At 40.4% G+C, this 17,155-nt stretch overlaps 1 protein-coding gene across 5 annotated transcripts in view; it reads left to right on the plus strand.

The window, feature by feature from the left end:
- The window catches only part of sfmbt2 (Scm like with four mbt domains 2), a 63,246-nt gene that overhangs the window by 39,239 nt on the left and 6,852 nt on the right, over positions 1-17,155 (plus strand). For all 5 annotated transcript variants that reach the window (XM_024805718.2, XM_004569993.5, XM_076875670.1 and 2 more), the window contains 11 exons: positions 173-270; positions 1,689-1,790; positions 2,461-2,691; positions 3,599-3,725; positions 3,890-4,003; positions 4,088-4,130; positions 5,432-5,499; positions 10,800-10,939; positions 11,386-11,495; positions 13,636-13,811; positions 13,969-14,138. In XM_024805718.2, the coding sequence (XP_024661486.2) occupies positions 173-270; positions 1,689-1,790; positions 2,461-2,691; positions 3,599-3,725; positions 3,890-4,003; positions 4,088-4,130; positions 5,432-5,499; positions 10,800-10,939; positions 11,386-11,495; positions 13,636-13,811; positions 13,969-14,138 (1,379 nt within the window). The remainder of the gene's footprint in view (positions 1-172; positions 271-1,688; positions 1,791-2,460; positions 2,692-3,598; positions 3,726-3,889; positions 4,004-4,087; positions 4,131-5,431; positions 5,500-10,799; positions 10,940-11,385; positions 11,496-13,635; positions 13,812-13,968; positions 14,139-17,155) is intronic.

A 17,155-nucleotide genomic window follows, 5' to 3' on the forward strand; every position in this document is an offset into this window, starting at 1 on the left:
TTTAATATTTAAATCATCAAACGGTTTATAAGTTTTTTGTAAAGACAAAGTCATAAAGACAAATTATGATCTATAACTGTTGTCAAACAGTTGACTTTGTGTGTCTGTGTTTTTAAATTGAAGAAAAAAGTTGTTGAATTGAGAAAAAAAGAATCTCATATCTGTCGCGCAGAGCTCAGGTCTACGAAGAGCACCTCCGACTGGCAGCAGGCTCTAGAGGATGCTCAGCTTGATGGACAGAAGAATCCATTACCTCTGGAGGTGTTCAAGGTGAGGCTCAGTGACCTGCAGGAAGATCAGGTCCAGGTGAACTATGGCTAATTTATGATATAAGGAAAGAATAGGAACTCTTTATTTTACATCTCCAGGAAGTTTTCTTACTTGGTACCAATTACAGAAAAAAAGAAATGCCCTTGAAAGCCAATTAAATCTCAATAATTGTGTATTCAGTCATCCATTTATTCAACTGTTATTAAAAATCTGTGGAACTTTAACATTTTCATGTTCAGCTGACCCCCCCCCCCCCCCCCCCCCCCTGCACCGAATAAAGCATTTAGTAGGAGGACGGGTGGATTAATTGGAACTGCAGCAGCTGAACTCTCTTCTTTCCACCGCATCATTTGAATATTTTCCATCTCCATTCACAAAAATATTTAAGGAATAATTTACTTTAGAGATGAAGAGCCAGAACAAATTATGATCAAACCAATCCAACTTATTCAAGGTTAAGAACTTTAGCGTTAAACTGTGCTTTTAATATGAGTCAATGCAAAAATGAAGTGTAATTTATTAATTGCATTCCTCTGTTTATGAGTGTAGCTGGAATGATTTTGTGCTGGATGACGTCCTCCTAATGCTGTGCTTGAGCACCTGCTGCATAGACACAGATGCCTGCAGCTAATGTTAGGTTTTGATAGAGCTCTGCACAAGTAAGAGGGTGCAGAAACTGAAATGAATCCAATACGGACATAACAGATGAGTAAAAGTGTGAAAGAAAAATCTTAGAAATAAGAGATTTAAATTACCAAAGCAGCCCACATGACACGGTCCTACCAACCGGAAAGGCTAGAATAAATAGAAGAGAATAGAAGAAATAGAAGCCTGCTTACATTCAGTGAATAAGCGTAGTAAAGGCAAAAAGTCACGGCATTACCTAAAACCTTCTTACATAATACAGTTTATTGTGTGTCATCACAAACAACAGAAAACACACCCTTCAAAGAAGATCTGAGTGTGTTTTCTTGTGAAACCAAGAAAGTACCGTGTGATACAGGATGTACTGATTACACTTTGAGTCAGTTGGAATAGAGAAGGTAAAAAAAACAAAGAGATACAGGAAACACAACCTTATCAACACCAAATTGAATGTAAAAAAGGTGTCATGGTGCTAGAAAAACAATGTGCGAGGCAAAAAACTATATTTAATTCATCACAATGATCGCCAGCAGCATGAATCAAGCCTCGCAGAATGCTTCATTCATTATAGGGCCACCCAGCTGGGTCTGAATGACCTACATGGAGTGTGTGTGTGTGTGTGTGTGTGTGTGTGTGTGTGTGTGTGTGTGTGTGTGTGTGTGTGTGTGTGTGTGTGTGTGTGTGTGTGTGTGTGTGTGTGTGTGTGTGTGAGAGTGAGTGAGTGATCAAAAGTGGAGCACATTTGTCTAAAAATCTTGACTTTACTGTGTCAGGACCATGTAGACCTGCCCAAGCACTCCTTCAAGATGGGTATGAAGCTGGAGATGGTTTCTCCATGGGAGCAGCTCCAGATCTGCCCTGTTTCTGTCACAAAGGTGAGTCACGCAGAAAGGCTCTGAGAACAATGGCTTATCTAAAAAAAACAAAACAGAGCATTCGTCAGCTTCTGTTATTAGTGAAGCATTGGATTTTTTAAATGTTTTTCCATGGACGAGGCCTTCCTCTGCACCACTGGAATCAACTGGAACCTTTCTTAGACATGAATTTGGGTTTTATCTTCCTTTTTACACATTAATTAAAAATATTAATTGATTTTTGAGCAGTAAAACTACCAATCATTTGCACATTATTCTAACTATATAATACCGTTTTTTTTAATGTATTTTATTAAATTGTTCCATGATGAACACATTTCTTCCTAATTTACTAAACACAAAGAAAAGCATCGTACAGGGGGAAAGCAAAGCAGCTTAGATAGTACATACTGTGCTCAATGTTATGATTTAAAATTTTATAATTAGTTGGCCTTTATTGTTTCACAGGGTAGATCCAGCGGCTTAAAACACTGGCAGACTAGTGTGGCACAAGAATAATTGTACATTACCAAGGATGCCTTCATACTTGAAATCTTTTTTCTTTTAATTTGCTCTGTCTAAGCATTTAAAAGATGGAGAGTAAATTTGTCGTCTATAATCTCTTTTACACGTGTGTTGAAATCATTGTGTTAGGAAGAGATTAAATGTTCTCCCTCTGTTTACTCTTCAGGTCTACAATGAGTTCTACTTCCAGGTGATGTTGGATGACCTCTCTGCTGAAGCCAAGCCACACTTTGTGGTGTGTCATGCCAACTCGCCTGGCATCCTGCCTGTCCAGTGGTGTATGAAGAACGGCGTGGGTCTGGAGAGGCCTCGGGCCTACGAGGGCCAGGACTTTGACTGGGCTGACTACCTGAAGCAGAGCGGGACAGAAGCAGCTCCTGACGCCTGCTTTCCTGATGTAAGCATGGGGTGAAGAGATGTAAACTGGGACACTCCTGATGGTTCAGCCTATGTTTTGATGGGAGCGTTGTTAGTACAGAGGAAGCTGCTTTTCAGTAGGGTTCCTGCAAACATTTTAAAACCAAATTGAAGACCGAAACAACACAACACTTCAGGATAGCATAGTGGCAGCAGAGACAGAAGACACAATTGGTGCTGCTTTATGGTTTTATTCAAGTGTCATCTGCTTTAAATCCCACTGTCCCAACAAGCTCAGAGGTTTTTAACATATCTTGTAAGTTGCGATCTGAAGTGCAAAGCCATTGCCTGCACTTTCACTGCTGTAATTGTCTTTACCGCCACTGTGCCCCACTGTCCCAATCACACAGTTTGGGAACAGAAGAAGCTTGCACCAATGAGCACCAGGCAGAAAATGCATGAAATGATCGAGAGCAGTGTCTACCACTTTATTCTGTTTTGGTGAAGTTAAAAAAGCAAACGATATTTGCATTTGGATGATGCATGCAAAACATTCTGTACTTTCAATTCTTTCCCATTTATATCACTTTTAAAACTTGTTTTTAAATATTTATTTATGTTAGTACACTGTGAAAACAGCAGAAACACTCAAAGAACGTTTTATCAGTGTTTTATTCTTTTTCAGGTTTACATAACAGTTGACACTCTACAGTGAGACACATATTGTAAACAGGAACTTATTAGACCCATCTGACACTGTGTTACATGCAATGAGCCTACAAAATCCCTGTTACAGCACCTTGTTTGAAGTCCTTCAAGTGGAAAATAAGGGTTAAATCAGTTTGAAGGTCTTGTAATCTGAACCTGGCTTCAGGTTACCTCAGGTTAGATCCCTGCTCTGAATGTAAAATAAGCCCTCTCTCTTCCCCTCGTGTGTGTGCGTTCAGACATGGCAGAGCAGAGACTTTGCCAAGGACATGTGGCTGGAGGCAGTGAACCCTCACCGACCGGCTGAGGTGTGTGTGGCTCAGGTCACACAGGTCAGAGGACGCCTGCTGTGGCTCCGACTGGAAGGTACATTCGTTTGTGTGTGAGTGTGTGCGTGCAGTGAGGATTAAGTGTCAGGGACTCCTGCTGTGTCCCAGAGTGAAGATGGGGTAGAGAAAAAAAACAGCAGTTTGTATATGTGTGACAGTTCCCTCACCCCTGCTTTCCTTCCGCTGTCTGCCCATCTCCAGGTGTGCCGAAGCCTCTGTCAGAGTGCATCGTGGATGTCGAGTCCATGGACATCTTCCCTGTCGGCTGGTGCGAGGCCAACGCTTACCCTCTGACCCCTCCAATCAAACCTGTCTGTACGTAGACACACAAATATACACAAATGTAAATTTGCCATGCAGTGACAGCTTAACACAAAGTCTCATTGATTCGTTCTGCAGGCCAGAAGCAGAAGAAGATAGCAGTGGTCCAGCCAGAGAAACAGTAAGAAGCACAACATTAAACAAACTGAAAGTAAAACTGACTTTAGACTTTGTCTCAAAGACAGGCACAGTATCCGTGTTTTACATTCTTTTAATGGGTGACTCATCTGTTTGCATGGAAGTTTCCAAGAAAATGACCCTATTTCTTAGTTGATGTATCACCCTCTACGACTACTTTCAAATAGAAATACCACATGGAGTTACATTTTTATATTTTAGTCCAGATTAGAGTGCAGAAGTATGGTGAAGCAGGGTGTGATTTATTTTTGGGGAGGGGGGGGGCTTTGCACACTCATGATGTCTGGTTCAAAAGGTGGGACTAGACAATCAATTGCTATGGATATCAGTAGCTGTGCCCATCTTTGATATACAGTCTATGTTTTTGAAGACGTGTGCTAGTATTTTTGGAGGACATTTTATGCTAATATTCAGATGGCTGAGAGTCCTCCTTCCCCCTAATAGTTAACTAATAGATACAGTGTCTATTGTAGGAATTATACACAACCTATATTTAAAAAAAAGACAAGACTTGGTTACCTTTTGCTTTATTTCAAAGTGCTCCAAAAGGAAACTATGAAGGTTTCCTAGCCTCATTTATCAAACTGATCTGGCGCCCTCCATTTTCTCCTTGTATGCCTATTCCTCACTCATTAAACCTGCTCCTGAACATGGTTTTCAAGTGTTGGAAAACAGTTCAATTGCAGCTAAAAGTGAAATGCTGACTGCATGTCTCTGTAACCCGAAGACCGCTGTTATTGGTTTAATTTCAGTGTGGTCAGAAAAATGGTATCATTTGTGGGTTTTTGGTTTCTGTCCTTTACCTGAAAGCCAAAGAAGATAATAAAAAAAAATCAGTACATGTTTCTTCAGAGAAACCCTGAAGGTTTTTCTTTCTCTGTGTCACTCAAACCTGTTAATTGAAACTGTGGCTTTTTTTAGGGCAGAAATTGCTTTCCTGGGGCGCTGATTGATTTTTGTAGACGAATGGCATGTTATACTGTTTACTTGCGGGAGCAAGAGCGAGGGCGGCGGTCAGAGAGCAGGAGAAATATGAGGTCTTCAGCAGCACTTTGTCAGCTCTCTCATCTAACCACTAATCCCATTTCATACCTTTAGGAGAATCCTTTCATCGGTATCACTACATACACCCGCCTTCCAACACTCCTGTTTCTAATTCTGAAGCTGAAAGCGGTCGCTGTTGTGCCGATTGATTGAGTGAATTGACTTCTGTTTGCCGTTTGATTAGATCCCTTGGATAATTTTATTGATCAGCCTGACTGGATTGATTGCGTTTTTCCACAGGTTGGCTCGTTCCCAGCCTGTCGAGGCGAGTCCTGTCAACCACTACCAGCCTGCCGCCTTGGATCCAGGTAATCAAAAGCCACGTTACACATGATATATCTGTGGTGATTAATGCTAATGAGCCGCTGTGGCGAGGATTAAAGGAAATCCCGCTCTTTCTCCACTCTTAAGTCAGTCTGGATTTACACACTGATATACCTACTGCACTCTGATGTGCTTTCCTCCGTTTCACTCAGCTCCACTTCAACACTTTAGTAAATTTTATTTACAAGTTGCTGAGTTTGAAAACAATGTGATGGAAGATGTGTGTCCTGTCACAGGTTCAGTCAGAGATGTTACTAAAGGAAGTTGAATTAATTTTCTCCATCGTCTCTATATTTCATGCCATAAAGTTAAATATGGACCGTTTGATCTAAGCAGTTCTACCTTCTATATATATTTCATGTTAAAAGCTATCAGTGGCTCCAACTAGCAAAATTATATTACAACCTGTTGGCACTGTAAGGGATTTCCCCACTAGTTTGACTTATGAGAGTCCCTTCATGGCTGCTTTCCAGTGAAACGCATTACAGTTAAATTTAAGTTGTCACACTTAGAGTGAAGAAGAAGAGGAAGGAGAATCTCATAAGACAAAACTGAGGTTATATTTGTATTTGTTTCTAAAATGTTTAACCAGATACCAACTCTGGATGGTATTACCTGACCTGCACTAACACTGTGAGGAGCCTTTTTTTAACCAGGATATGTCCTTCAGTGCACACATTAACCAAATGCGTTTGACTGCTTTCTTTCAGTATTACTTAATAGAAACATCCTGTCTCAGAATCACGCTGAAAAAACAGTTCACGCATTTGTTACTTTCAGGCAGGAATATTGTAATTAATTATCACCTAAAAGCTCCCTGAAAAGCCTTCAGAAGAACTGAAACGCCGCAGCGAGAGTACTGACAGGAACTACAAAGAGGGCTCGTATTTCTTCCATGTTAGCTCGTCTTCATCGGCTCCCTGATAAACACAGAATTGAATTTAGAATCTCGATCACATAAAAAGTCCTGAGTGATAAGGCTTCTTCATATCTTAAACATCTTGTAGTACCAAATAGAGCACTTGGCTTTCAGACTGCAGGCTTGCTTGTGGTTCCTAGAGTTACTAATAGTTATAGCTGTCACCAAATGCTGCTCACAGGGGATCGTCTGGTACTCTAATATTGTAGGTCTTTACCTTACAATATAAAGCACCTTGAAACTTGAGATTATGCTTCTTTAAGGTGTTTTTTCTTTCCTCGGTTGGATGATAAAAACTGTTCCATACTCAGAGTTGGTGACATCACTGCTGAACTTGGTGATGCTGCATTTGTTTTATAGGATTAAAACAAAAATAGATTATTTAATTTAAATAATTTAATAAGTTTGTTTTTGTTTTTAACAGAGCTTCAATGTATTTTGAAACACGTCTACCCAACGAGCAGGGTCGAAAATTCACCCCGCAGGAGCGCTTTCAATCTAGCTCAGTTCGCAGGAAAACTAGTAACCCTGAGGACACAAGCAGGGAATTTATCCAGACGATGTTTTTGGTTCTAGTTAAAATCTGTGTTTTAACATGCATGGTGTTAATGAGTTACTGGGAACAGTAAACTACTTGAGACGTCAGTCAGCAATGACAGAAATACATCCTGAAGTAACCACTAAATTATGCATGTACTCCATAAATCATCATGCTTGTTCTCAGCTACATCCATGTCCACTGTCCATTATCAGCTGGTAATGATTAACAAGCATTGGCATCGATATGCTCATTTGTTCTCATTTACTGTATGAGAGCCACATTTTTACTTTATCAACTACTAGTTGTTATCGTTGGTTGGAGCTACACGGATTTCCTTTTATTGTTTGTCTTCCGTTTTCCCCAAAGTCAAAAGGGGAAAAATATTTTTTATAAAAAGATCTTCCTTCTCACACTAATACGGTTTTTACATATTAAGTAAATCAGTTTGTCTCTTTGATAAATTAATTACAGTAATCCCACAAAGAGAGATGCATTTTTAGCCTCTTCTGCTGTGGTTTTAACTGAATCAGTAATGTTAAAGAAATGTTTAACTCTACTTGAGAAAGCAAAAAGCAGCACAAGATGCAACTATGTTTTACAGTCACTAAGTTTCATTTCCTCCTCAGTAAACATCTTTTTTTCTCTCTCTCTTATAAAACCATATTCTAGATATGCACATGTAAAGAATGCTTTTACACAGGAAATCCCTATTTATCTCTAATGCATTAGAGAGCCGGAGCGTTTCTGTTCTACCCGCTGTTATTGTAGCTGCCCTGGGAGTACTATGTGTATGTTTGGCTTTTTATCAGCTGGAGCGAGAAGGTTACACCCACAAACAAAATCTTAGAGCCAGAACACAGCATTCTTTTGTGACCACATGAACTTTAATGTGCTTATAAAGCGAATCCTTAAAAATTACCTTTTCCTTTTTACAAATTGTCCTGTGACTCTAGTTTTCTTTTGCCTAACTTAAAGGGAATCTGCTCATTCCAGTTTTATGTTCTTTAATAAGAGTATCTGCGATTTTAAGTAATCTTTTAAATATCCTTATTTATACCTCCATTCATCCACCGTCTCAAACAAGCTGTTTTCTCTCCATTGAAGTATTTTTTTCCTGATTGGCTGCCCCTCATAAACTGCACCTGTGCACCTGAGATGACCATATTAGGGATATCATCTCTATATGACATCACAGCAATTTAGAGCAGTCTGAACAGTGTGCTGTTAAGATATATATCAGCTTTACATAACTAAACATAACACATAACAAAGCTCAGGATAAACTGTTTATTTAGGAATGAAAACTAAAGCATAGGCGGATATTTTCGGCCACATGTTCAACATCTCTAAAAAACTTAAAGCAGGTAATTTTTGTGAATTCAGATCTACCGTGCAATTGACAAATAAATGTGGGTGTGTTATTTTTCGTTTTCACTTGCCTCAGTGTCTGAAATAACTGAACTGAACTGGGGGTTTCCTCAACACCATTGCGCCCTAAGGGAAATTCACCATGAAGCTGCGTCATTTCCAAATTTCAGTAAATGTAAAATATATCACCACAGCCAGCAGGATTGGAGCCAAAATTTAGAAAACAGTCAGGTAAAGTAGCTTTTTTTAAGAATGCCACTTAGCAATCTTTGGTGTATTTCTGGGTGCATTTCTGAAACCAAATAAACAGACATATCAGTAAATCTGAGAATAGATTTCACCAAAACACCACATCCTTCTCTCACATCCTCATTGTGTGGTTGGTTTTCTTTGGGAGCAGACACGTCTGTAAGCAACATGTATGTTCAAGCACAAAAAGAGCAAAGGGGTGGGGGTGGGCTGAACTGGGCATTGTTTCGAGGAGAACCTTGGTCCCTGATTTAAAACCGCCCACTCGCTCATGCATATTCATCACCATATCTAATTACTATTCGCCCCTGGCAGTGCACCTCCAGGTGCAGACGGTTTTCAGGTGCTCCAGTAAGGCCAGAGTGCAGCATCGTTCATACGACTTCTTAGTTTGTTTCTTGGAGGCGGTGGAGGGTGGTGGAGTAGGGGGGGGGGGGGGTCACATGAACAGGATGTACCCATGGCCCAGTTTGACTCTGCTCTCACCTATGTGCTGAAATGGTTAGTCACACACTAATGATATACTGGAAAGTAGTAAGTAAGTAAAGAGCACCACAACCATTCATTTACTTTCATTTACAAAGGAGCTTTCTGTTTTCTTCCTTTGTCTTTTTTCTGGTTCAGAGTGGAAGAAAAGCATTGAGAAACAAAACCAGTAAAAAGTTGTTGGGTCATTTCCTTATACTGCCAATGCTCAATCAAACCACAAGGAAGTGTTTTGAGAGAGGTTCAACATTTAGTTTAAATGTCGTTTCATTATGCAACTATAATACTGAAAAACATCATCTGTTATTATAATACTTACATAATCCAAACATACATGCAGGTAAATTCCTTCACTAAAAAATGAAGAATCACCAAGTCTGTCATTAAAAATATTTTAACTAGTTTGTTTAAAGGGAGGTTTTCTGTCTATCAAATGGTCAGAAATAACAAGAAAATGCAGAACTGACAAACCTGTGGACAAATCGTGCTTAAGGGCCTATTCCCGTCATATTGAGCCAGGAAAAACCATGACATCAATGTTAGCTTCTAAAATTGCATTTAAAGAGAAACTGAAGCCGTTAGTATGACTAACACCCTTGCATGGAAGTGACACACCAATTATTCAGTCAAACATCAAATGAGGTTTTGTATTTTAAGGAAACAAAACATGGGTTTGAAAGGAAGTTTGTAAACTCCAGTTTGGTGGACAGGGAAGACATTGGTTCACGGAAGTATCAAATATGAGCCGCTGTGTTTGGCCTGTCGAGTTTTGCCCATAATCCAGGTGAGGAAGTACTACTTCATACCAACTTATCGTAAAGATTGCAGTACTAACTGGCAAACAGAGACATGAACATGTTTCCTCTGTCTTTGCGTCATTGCACTGGTTACTGTAGAGTTTAGGATTAATCTAAAAATCCTTTTGTACAATTGCAGCTGCTTGCATGGGCTTGCCCCCCCCCCCCCCCCCCCCCCAATTATCTAACATGTTATAGTGTTTAATACCCCACGCAGAATGCTTTAAGCAAGCTGTCTGCCAGCTGGTAGTAGAGCCTCACTTAACAGTCTTTCGTATGTCAACAAAAAAAAGCGCCTCTTCTCTTGAGCCTTTTACGTCTGCCTTTCCGTGAACATTGTAGGTTAGTTTACATTATTTTACAGCTATATTTTAATTTCCATCGTGCTCCCTTACTGTCCCATAGTTCTATTTTTTTCCTAATTCTTTATTGATTGCTGTGCAGCACTTTGGTCAACATCTGTTGTGCTTAAATGTGCTATATAATTAACTTAACTCGATTATATAAGTGGCTTTAGTCCGCCTAGGCTTGCTGCTGACTCTGCAAGTTGATTTGCAACCATGGCCACACATACAGAGAAACGTTTGTTCCTATTGGAGAATAATTTTCTTTCAACCTGACATTTTCCACCAGGAATAATGAGATGTTGTGACCCATGGCTACTTAAAGAAAAATCCGAAAACTAAGTGTAATCTGTTTACTCTGAAAGCTTCCTTGTACGCTTGTGCACTCTCTTCTGTTTCTCTTTGATTTTCCAAATGCGATGTTGGTTTCAGTTTTGTCCAGAATATTTGTTTCAATGTTTTATTTATGGTTTCAAAATTTGTAAGAGAGATATTATTTGGACTATGCCAGTATTACATGTAGCATATTTATTTCCCATAGTGGTGAACATCCATTTTTCCTTCTTTTCTTCTGTCCTAGGTTCAGCTAATGGAAGATACTGCTGCTCCAAGATTTTTGTCAACCACCGCTGTTTCTCAGGACCCTACCTCAACAAGGGACGCATCGCAGAGCTGCCGCAGGCTGTCGGACCTGGAAAATGCACCCTGGTCCTCAAAGAGGTGGGCTGATGTCAAAAACAGGTGGGGGGGAGGTTATATAGAGGAGCAGGTTTAATCAAAGGGTTGCACACTTTCAAAGAGAGAGGTGGGCCAGCAGAAATTGACAGAGGGAGGTAAGAGACGGAGGCCGAGACAGCGATGTCTTGTTAACCACCTGCCGTTTCCCAGCAGCACCTTATGTGAGGAGCTGTCAGTCAGCAGTGTTTACTGTTATACACCGCCACCACCATTTGGGAAAACAGCCTTTTAATTTCTCTAGAGACTGTGTGCTCTCGTGCACTTTGTGCAGGTGTGAGAATGTAGCTTTCTCCACAGTTTTTTGTGATCTGTATCTTTTCTTTCACTTTCGCTTGGATCCTCATTCGTGTTTGTTCACTTTTGTCTTGAGTTGTTCACATCAAGCAGGAGTTTATTTGTCTTTTTCTTTGTTCTGTTTTTGCTTCCAGCTGCTGAGCATGCTGATCAACGCTGCCTACAAGCCTGGACGAGTATTGAAGGAGCTGCAGGAGCTGGAGGATCAGAGCTGGGACTGCCAAGAGGAGACCCTCAAAGCCAAGTGAGGGGAAAGGAAAATACAAAACAAAAAATGGCAGGGGAACAACAATGAACATGTTCTTTTCTCATTTCATTTGCTCCACTCCTGTTTTGGTCATGGGCCATTGAATTTCATAATAAATCATCACTATCTTTCCTAAAAGGGCCCTGTGTCCCTCCCCCTCCTCTCGTTTCCTGCGAGGCCATTTTCCCTGCCCCTCTTTGAATTTTTTATGTTGTTTTTTGTTGCTGCAGTATTTGTGTAAGGTCTGCATTTTCATCCACTGCTGGCTGCACAGAGCCAAATTATTCCACAGCTTCAGGCTGCGTGCTCGGTGTTTTCTAATCGAAAACGGCCCCATTTTTTTCGTCCAAAACGAGAAAGAATCAGGCAGTCATGAGTCTGAGTGAGTCACCTGTGCTGGCCCGCAGAGCACAGTGATCACATTCACGCACGAGTGTTTTGACAACTCGCCAGAGGATTTACTTTTAATTTTCTGGGGCATCTACCACCCAGAGAGACAATTTATTTCTGACTCCAAAGTGGAGAAGGTTCAGTACACAATTGAGTTCAATTAAGCAAGAGCAAAAACAAGTTGACAGAGAGTACATATTTCTCATTAATTAATGGATCTTGTTCCTGTTTGGTTGTAATTTTCTTCAGATTGTTACTTAAAATTGAGGTCCTGATGGAGCACATCTCAGGGTCACTGTGTGAATTAACTCTCATGGCGTGTCATAGTCATTACAGGGCTTTTTTAAATAACTTGGCATGATTTCATAGATTATATTAGTGTTTAAAACATAAGAAAATACATTGGTAAGCAAAGTTTATATCACAAATGTTGCAGAATATCTGCAGCTTTTAAGCTATTGCAGATTTGCATCTTTTATAGTTTTTATTTTTATTTTTCAGTTTTTAGTTGATAATCAGTAAAAATCAGACATTTTAAGGTGTTAATGTGGAGAATAGTTCCTTGTGGGCAGCAGTCTGTTCATTCCTACAAGTTCTAAGAGCAGAGTTAATGCTGATCCATAAAAATAAATTAGTAAGACAAACATAGTTAATAATTAAAAGTAACTGAATAAATTGAATTGACTGACTTAGTATTAACTGATTTGACCGTAGTTGCCGACTGCTGGTGCATTATGTTAGTTTGAGACCTCTAAAAGCAGAAGAAAGAGAAAATCAGTATTTTGTTTGTGTGTTTTTGTTTCGTTTTGTTTGCTTCTTCTGCTCCTTGACTACCACAAGCCGCGTTCTCCTTTCATTAGGACTGCCTCATGTAAGTGAAAATTGTATCTATGAAAATTATTATGAGTTAGACGCACTGCTCTGGAATTCCCCTCATCTAACCTCCTCTCAGAGCCAACAATGGGCTATAGTACCAGATAAACACGCATGTGTCTCATTTAATGATTAATGATTAAACAAAGAGATCAGATAAACTCTGCTGCATGTTTAGAAACCTTTAAGTCATCCTGTCCTGTCAGAATTAACATATCAGCATTGCATTTTCTAAGGGTATAAGACTTAATTTAACTATTTTATTTTCTATTAGGGCTTTAACTTGATTTTGATTTTCCTTAACAGTTGCAAATTAAATGATTAGTCATTCAGTCTATGACATGAAAAATTCCTTTTCTGATTTCTGTGAGCACGTTTATGTTACACAACAGAATGTATTGAAAGAAATTTATCGATACAACTAATTGAAATGTGACTTTGTTGATGTGTTTTGGTTTAAAATCAAACTAAACTGCTGTTTCACTAATGATTTATTATTGGATTTTAACCTATTAACCTCCAAAAAAAAGAAAGTAGCACAGACCAACATTAGTTTGTAGGTCATTATATTTTTTTCTTGCCAGCAGCTCCGCTCTCTTTGCCCGACCTTAGCCATTATGTGGGATATTGCCAAATTGACCCTTCATCTCACTCCGTTCTCCTGAATCGGCCTAATCAACCGAACAGTCTGAAGTCATGCGGGCTGTCGTAAAACTGCCCGTTTTTCACATCCTTGCTGTGCAAGCAATCATCATTCACCTATGAGTGCTTTGATGGATCACAGATGGTTTAATTAGCCATTGTCCTCATAAGTAAAAGTAATTCTTCACTGACAATGTCCCTCTGTCTTCCCTTTCCTTCCTCCCACACACAGATATAAAGGAAAAACGTATCGTTCCACCATACGGATTGTCCGCCTAGCAGACCAGATCCCAGATTTCTGCCGTAAAGTGTGTGTGAAACTACAGTGCTGCCCGAACCTCTTCAGCCCCATCCTCGTTACTGACAAGTGCCCAGAGAACTGCTCCGTCCAAACAAAAACCAAATACAGTGAGTCTCTGTAATTATACGCATCACTTCCTGCACCACAGCTATGAAGGAGACCCAAATCAAAGCTTGTGATGCTGCAGAGTGTATAATTGCCCTGGATGAGTGGCTAAGTTTTGTTTTGGGTGCATTGTTTTCAACATCTGCTCTGCGTCCACAGCCTATTACTATGGGAAGAAGAGGAAGCTATCCAAGCCCACTGCAGGAGAGGAGACAGCAGAGGGAGAGCTGGCCAAGCCGACGCGCCGCAGGAAGAAGAGGAAAGCTATCTTTGTGCAGAAGAAAAGACGCTCCTCTGCTGTGGACTACACTCCCGCTGGCTCCCCGCAGGTTAGAAAACACCTCACTTCTTCACTTCTTCCTCAGTCCTTTATTTTGTCTCTCATAACAAGTGTCCTGTGCACTCCTGCTCATGTGACAAGCAGCAGGTACACTCACAACAAAGTGCACAGTGTATAAATTATAAACAAAATCACATGTGAATATAGAAAATGCGGGGTAAAAGAGGAGCTTCTCATGCAGGTGCCTTATGCAGATATATCCACTGCTGGGCACTGAGTTATTTATTGTAGCTAAAAATAGCCACACATCTGGCACAGAAAGGTTGCAGTCAATCACATTATAGTTGTTCATTTAATATGCAGATGCCACAGAAGTACCGTCGTCAGGCATCAAGTCTGCATTTGTGTGAGTTTTAAAGCGTATTATATGACTACCTCACAGGTTAAGGCCTCAGTTAGCTTTATCATATTAACACAGGGATAAGGTCAGTTTTCAGTGAAAGCAGGCATGAGTTCATTCTCTAGTAGGGTTGCCAACTCCCTGAAAAATAAATAAGGGACACCTCGTGGCCAGGGCCGGGCGACCCAGTTGTCTTCACCCTTCCCAGTGTGGTGAATTTTCTAGCTCTTTTTTTGTGTGTGAAATTATTTTTTTTAACCCTTTGACTTGAATTTGATTTAAGTAGATGTGTATTCTTTGTGATATGAACACATGTGAAACAAATGATCATTTAGCCATTTATTTTTAGCTCAAAATGACAACATTAACACAATAAAACAGGTCTCCTTCTTAAACAGAAGCCTGTCATGCTTAACTTTTGAGAATATAAGTAAATCTTTCTTTAAAAGAACTCTGTCCTGCTTAACTTAAAATAATAGAAAACAATAGAAAGAAAAACATTCTTGTAACAGTGCACATTTAGTGCATTTAGTACAATTGGCTTCAGCTGAGGTATTATTTCAGCTTTTCTAATGCTAATCAGCTGCTCCCGTTTGAAAACCCGCTTGTTCCCATGATTACGCATCATAACTCATCATCATTATTCATCTATGTATTACTTTTATGTATTAGTCATCTATTTGTTGTAATCATCTATCCTTGCAGTTGTTTATTACACAAAATAAGTTATATTATCACACTTCTGGCCACATAGCGCTGATATTCACTGCACATGCCCATATTAACTTTTTCCAGCCAGGTGTTTTCCTTTTCCCATTCTTCCCTTTCTCTGAGGGGGAACAAACATTGCTGCTCTAACGCTGGGCTTACACTGTGCGGTTTTAGGCCCATTTTGAGCCGATTTTTGAGTGATCGGACCGATTTTGGCCTTCATCGTGTAGTATACGTGGGGTAACGAGAAGTGATTAACACCTCACGACCAGCTCCCGATCATCAATCGCTTGTGAGCCGCTCACACTGCTCGCGCGCAAACACGTAAACGCCGTGAAAAAGACGGAGCAGCACGGCTGTGCAGCGTGTGATCTGGACACAAGCGATGGAGGCACAACTTGTAGAACTTTGAAAAGCTCATCCGAGCCTTTTCGATGTGGCATCACAAAATTATCACAACCACAACAACCGTGAAAATAGTTGGATCTACATCGCTGCTAAATCACAGCTGCCTGATCATGTTTTTCATTAGCAATTTAGCAAAGTTGATGGTGGTGGCGTGTCTGTGTGAGTGAAAGACAGAGGGAGAGCGCGACAGATTTTCTGTTATAACCTTAATTTTATGGACGCACAGTGTGAGTACTCAGGTCGCATCAGAGCATCGGGCGGTATAGTGTGAGACCTGCATCGTGACCTACCAACTTCTAACCCCTGCGAGTCAATCGTGCAGTTTGAGCAGGAGCTGAATAACGCGACTGAAAAAATCGCACAGTGTCTGCCCAGCTTTAGGTTTACTGTCGTCCGAGACTTGCACCGCAGTGTCGGCGTTTGTTTCCCTGTTGGCCATGCTTCTTGTTGTGGTCATCTGTTGTCTTCCGGTATTTTCTCCGTAAGCGACCTTTCCTCGACCAATGAGATGAGCGGTAATCTGAATTGTCATACTCGAATTGTCATAAGTGTGCTGTCAGCTCATTGGTCACAAAGCAGGAGAGAGGCTGGGAATTATGTTTTCAAACAAAGCGTTAATTCCATTAACATTTATAGACTACTTTTGATTCTCACTGTATTACGGGACAAAGTGCGTCCCTTATTAGCTCAATACGGGACGTGTACTTTTGTTTCTAAATACGGGACGATTCCGTATTTTAAGGGACGGTTGGCAACCCTATTCTCTAGTTTTAACAGCCTACACAGGCGTTGCATTCAGTGCATTTTATAGTGGACCTCTGAACCATGATGTCTAGGCTCCTCCTGGAATATTTTTATATGAAACTGTGCAAAGTATGGGAGTCTAGCTAGACTGCCTCAAGTGGCCATAAGAGGAGCTACAGGTTTTTGTTTTGGTTTGGTTCAAGCCATCTTGAATTTTTTCAAGATGGCTGCAAAGTGGTGAGATTTGCTTCTAGAAAGGCTTTGGTTGTACTACAACATGGCGCCATGGCAACAAGGAGCTTTTGAGTCACCATAGCAATGAAAGAAAACCAGCACAAAAAGAAACATTCCACCTGAGACTGCTAACATCATCAGTTTCAACAAGACTCGTGCCTGCTGGATTAAATGAAGATTCGCAGAACTCTGACTTAAACAGACTCTCATCATGCCCGTCCTCGCTCTGGGTTTCATCTTGGGTTTGGTCATCACAAAATCTGTAAGAAAACTCACGCAGCTGTTCCTCAAAGAAGAAGACGAGGCAAGCAGAGATGAGGAAATCACTCCAGGACCTTCTGGTGGCGTTGTCCAGCAACGTCCTCCTGATCCAACAACAATCAACAACCACGTCCAGCAGAGACACCAGAGCAGCTTTACGTTCAGCCTGAATGTTGGGTTGAGCACAAATACTGGTCAGCCAATCACATTGGACTAAATAAACATGTGATGACTGATATGCTCAATATTGTGTGATATATTTATCAATAACATCAGTAATTTGCAAAACTACTTTTCTGTTTTTAAAA

Source organism: Maylandia zebra, linkage group LG17 (assembly GCF_041146795.1).
Source record: "Maylandia zebra isolate NMK-2024a linkage group LG17, Mzebra_GT3a, whole genome shotgun sequence".
In the NCBI taxonomy this organism is placed as follows: Eukaryota; Metazoa; Chordata; class Actinopteri; order Cichliformes; family Cichlidae; genus Maylandia; species Maylandia zebra.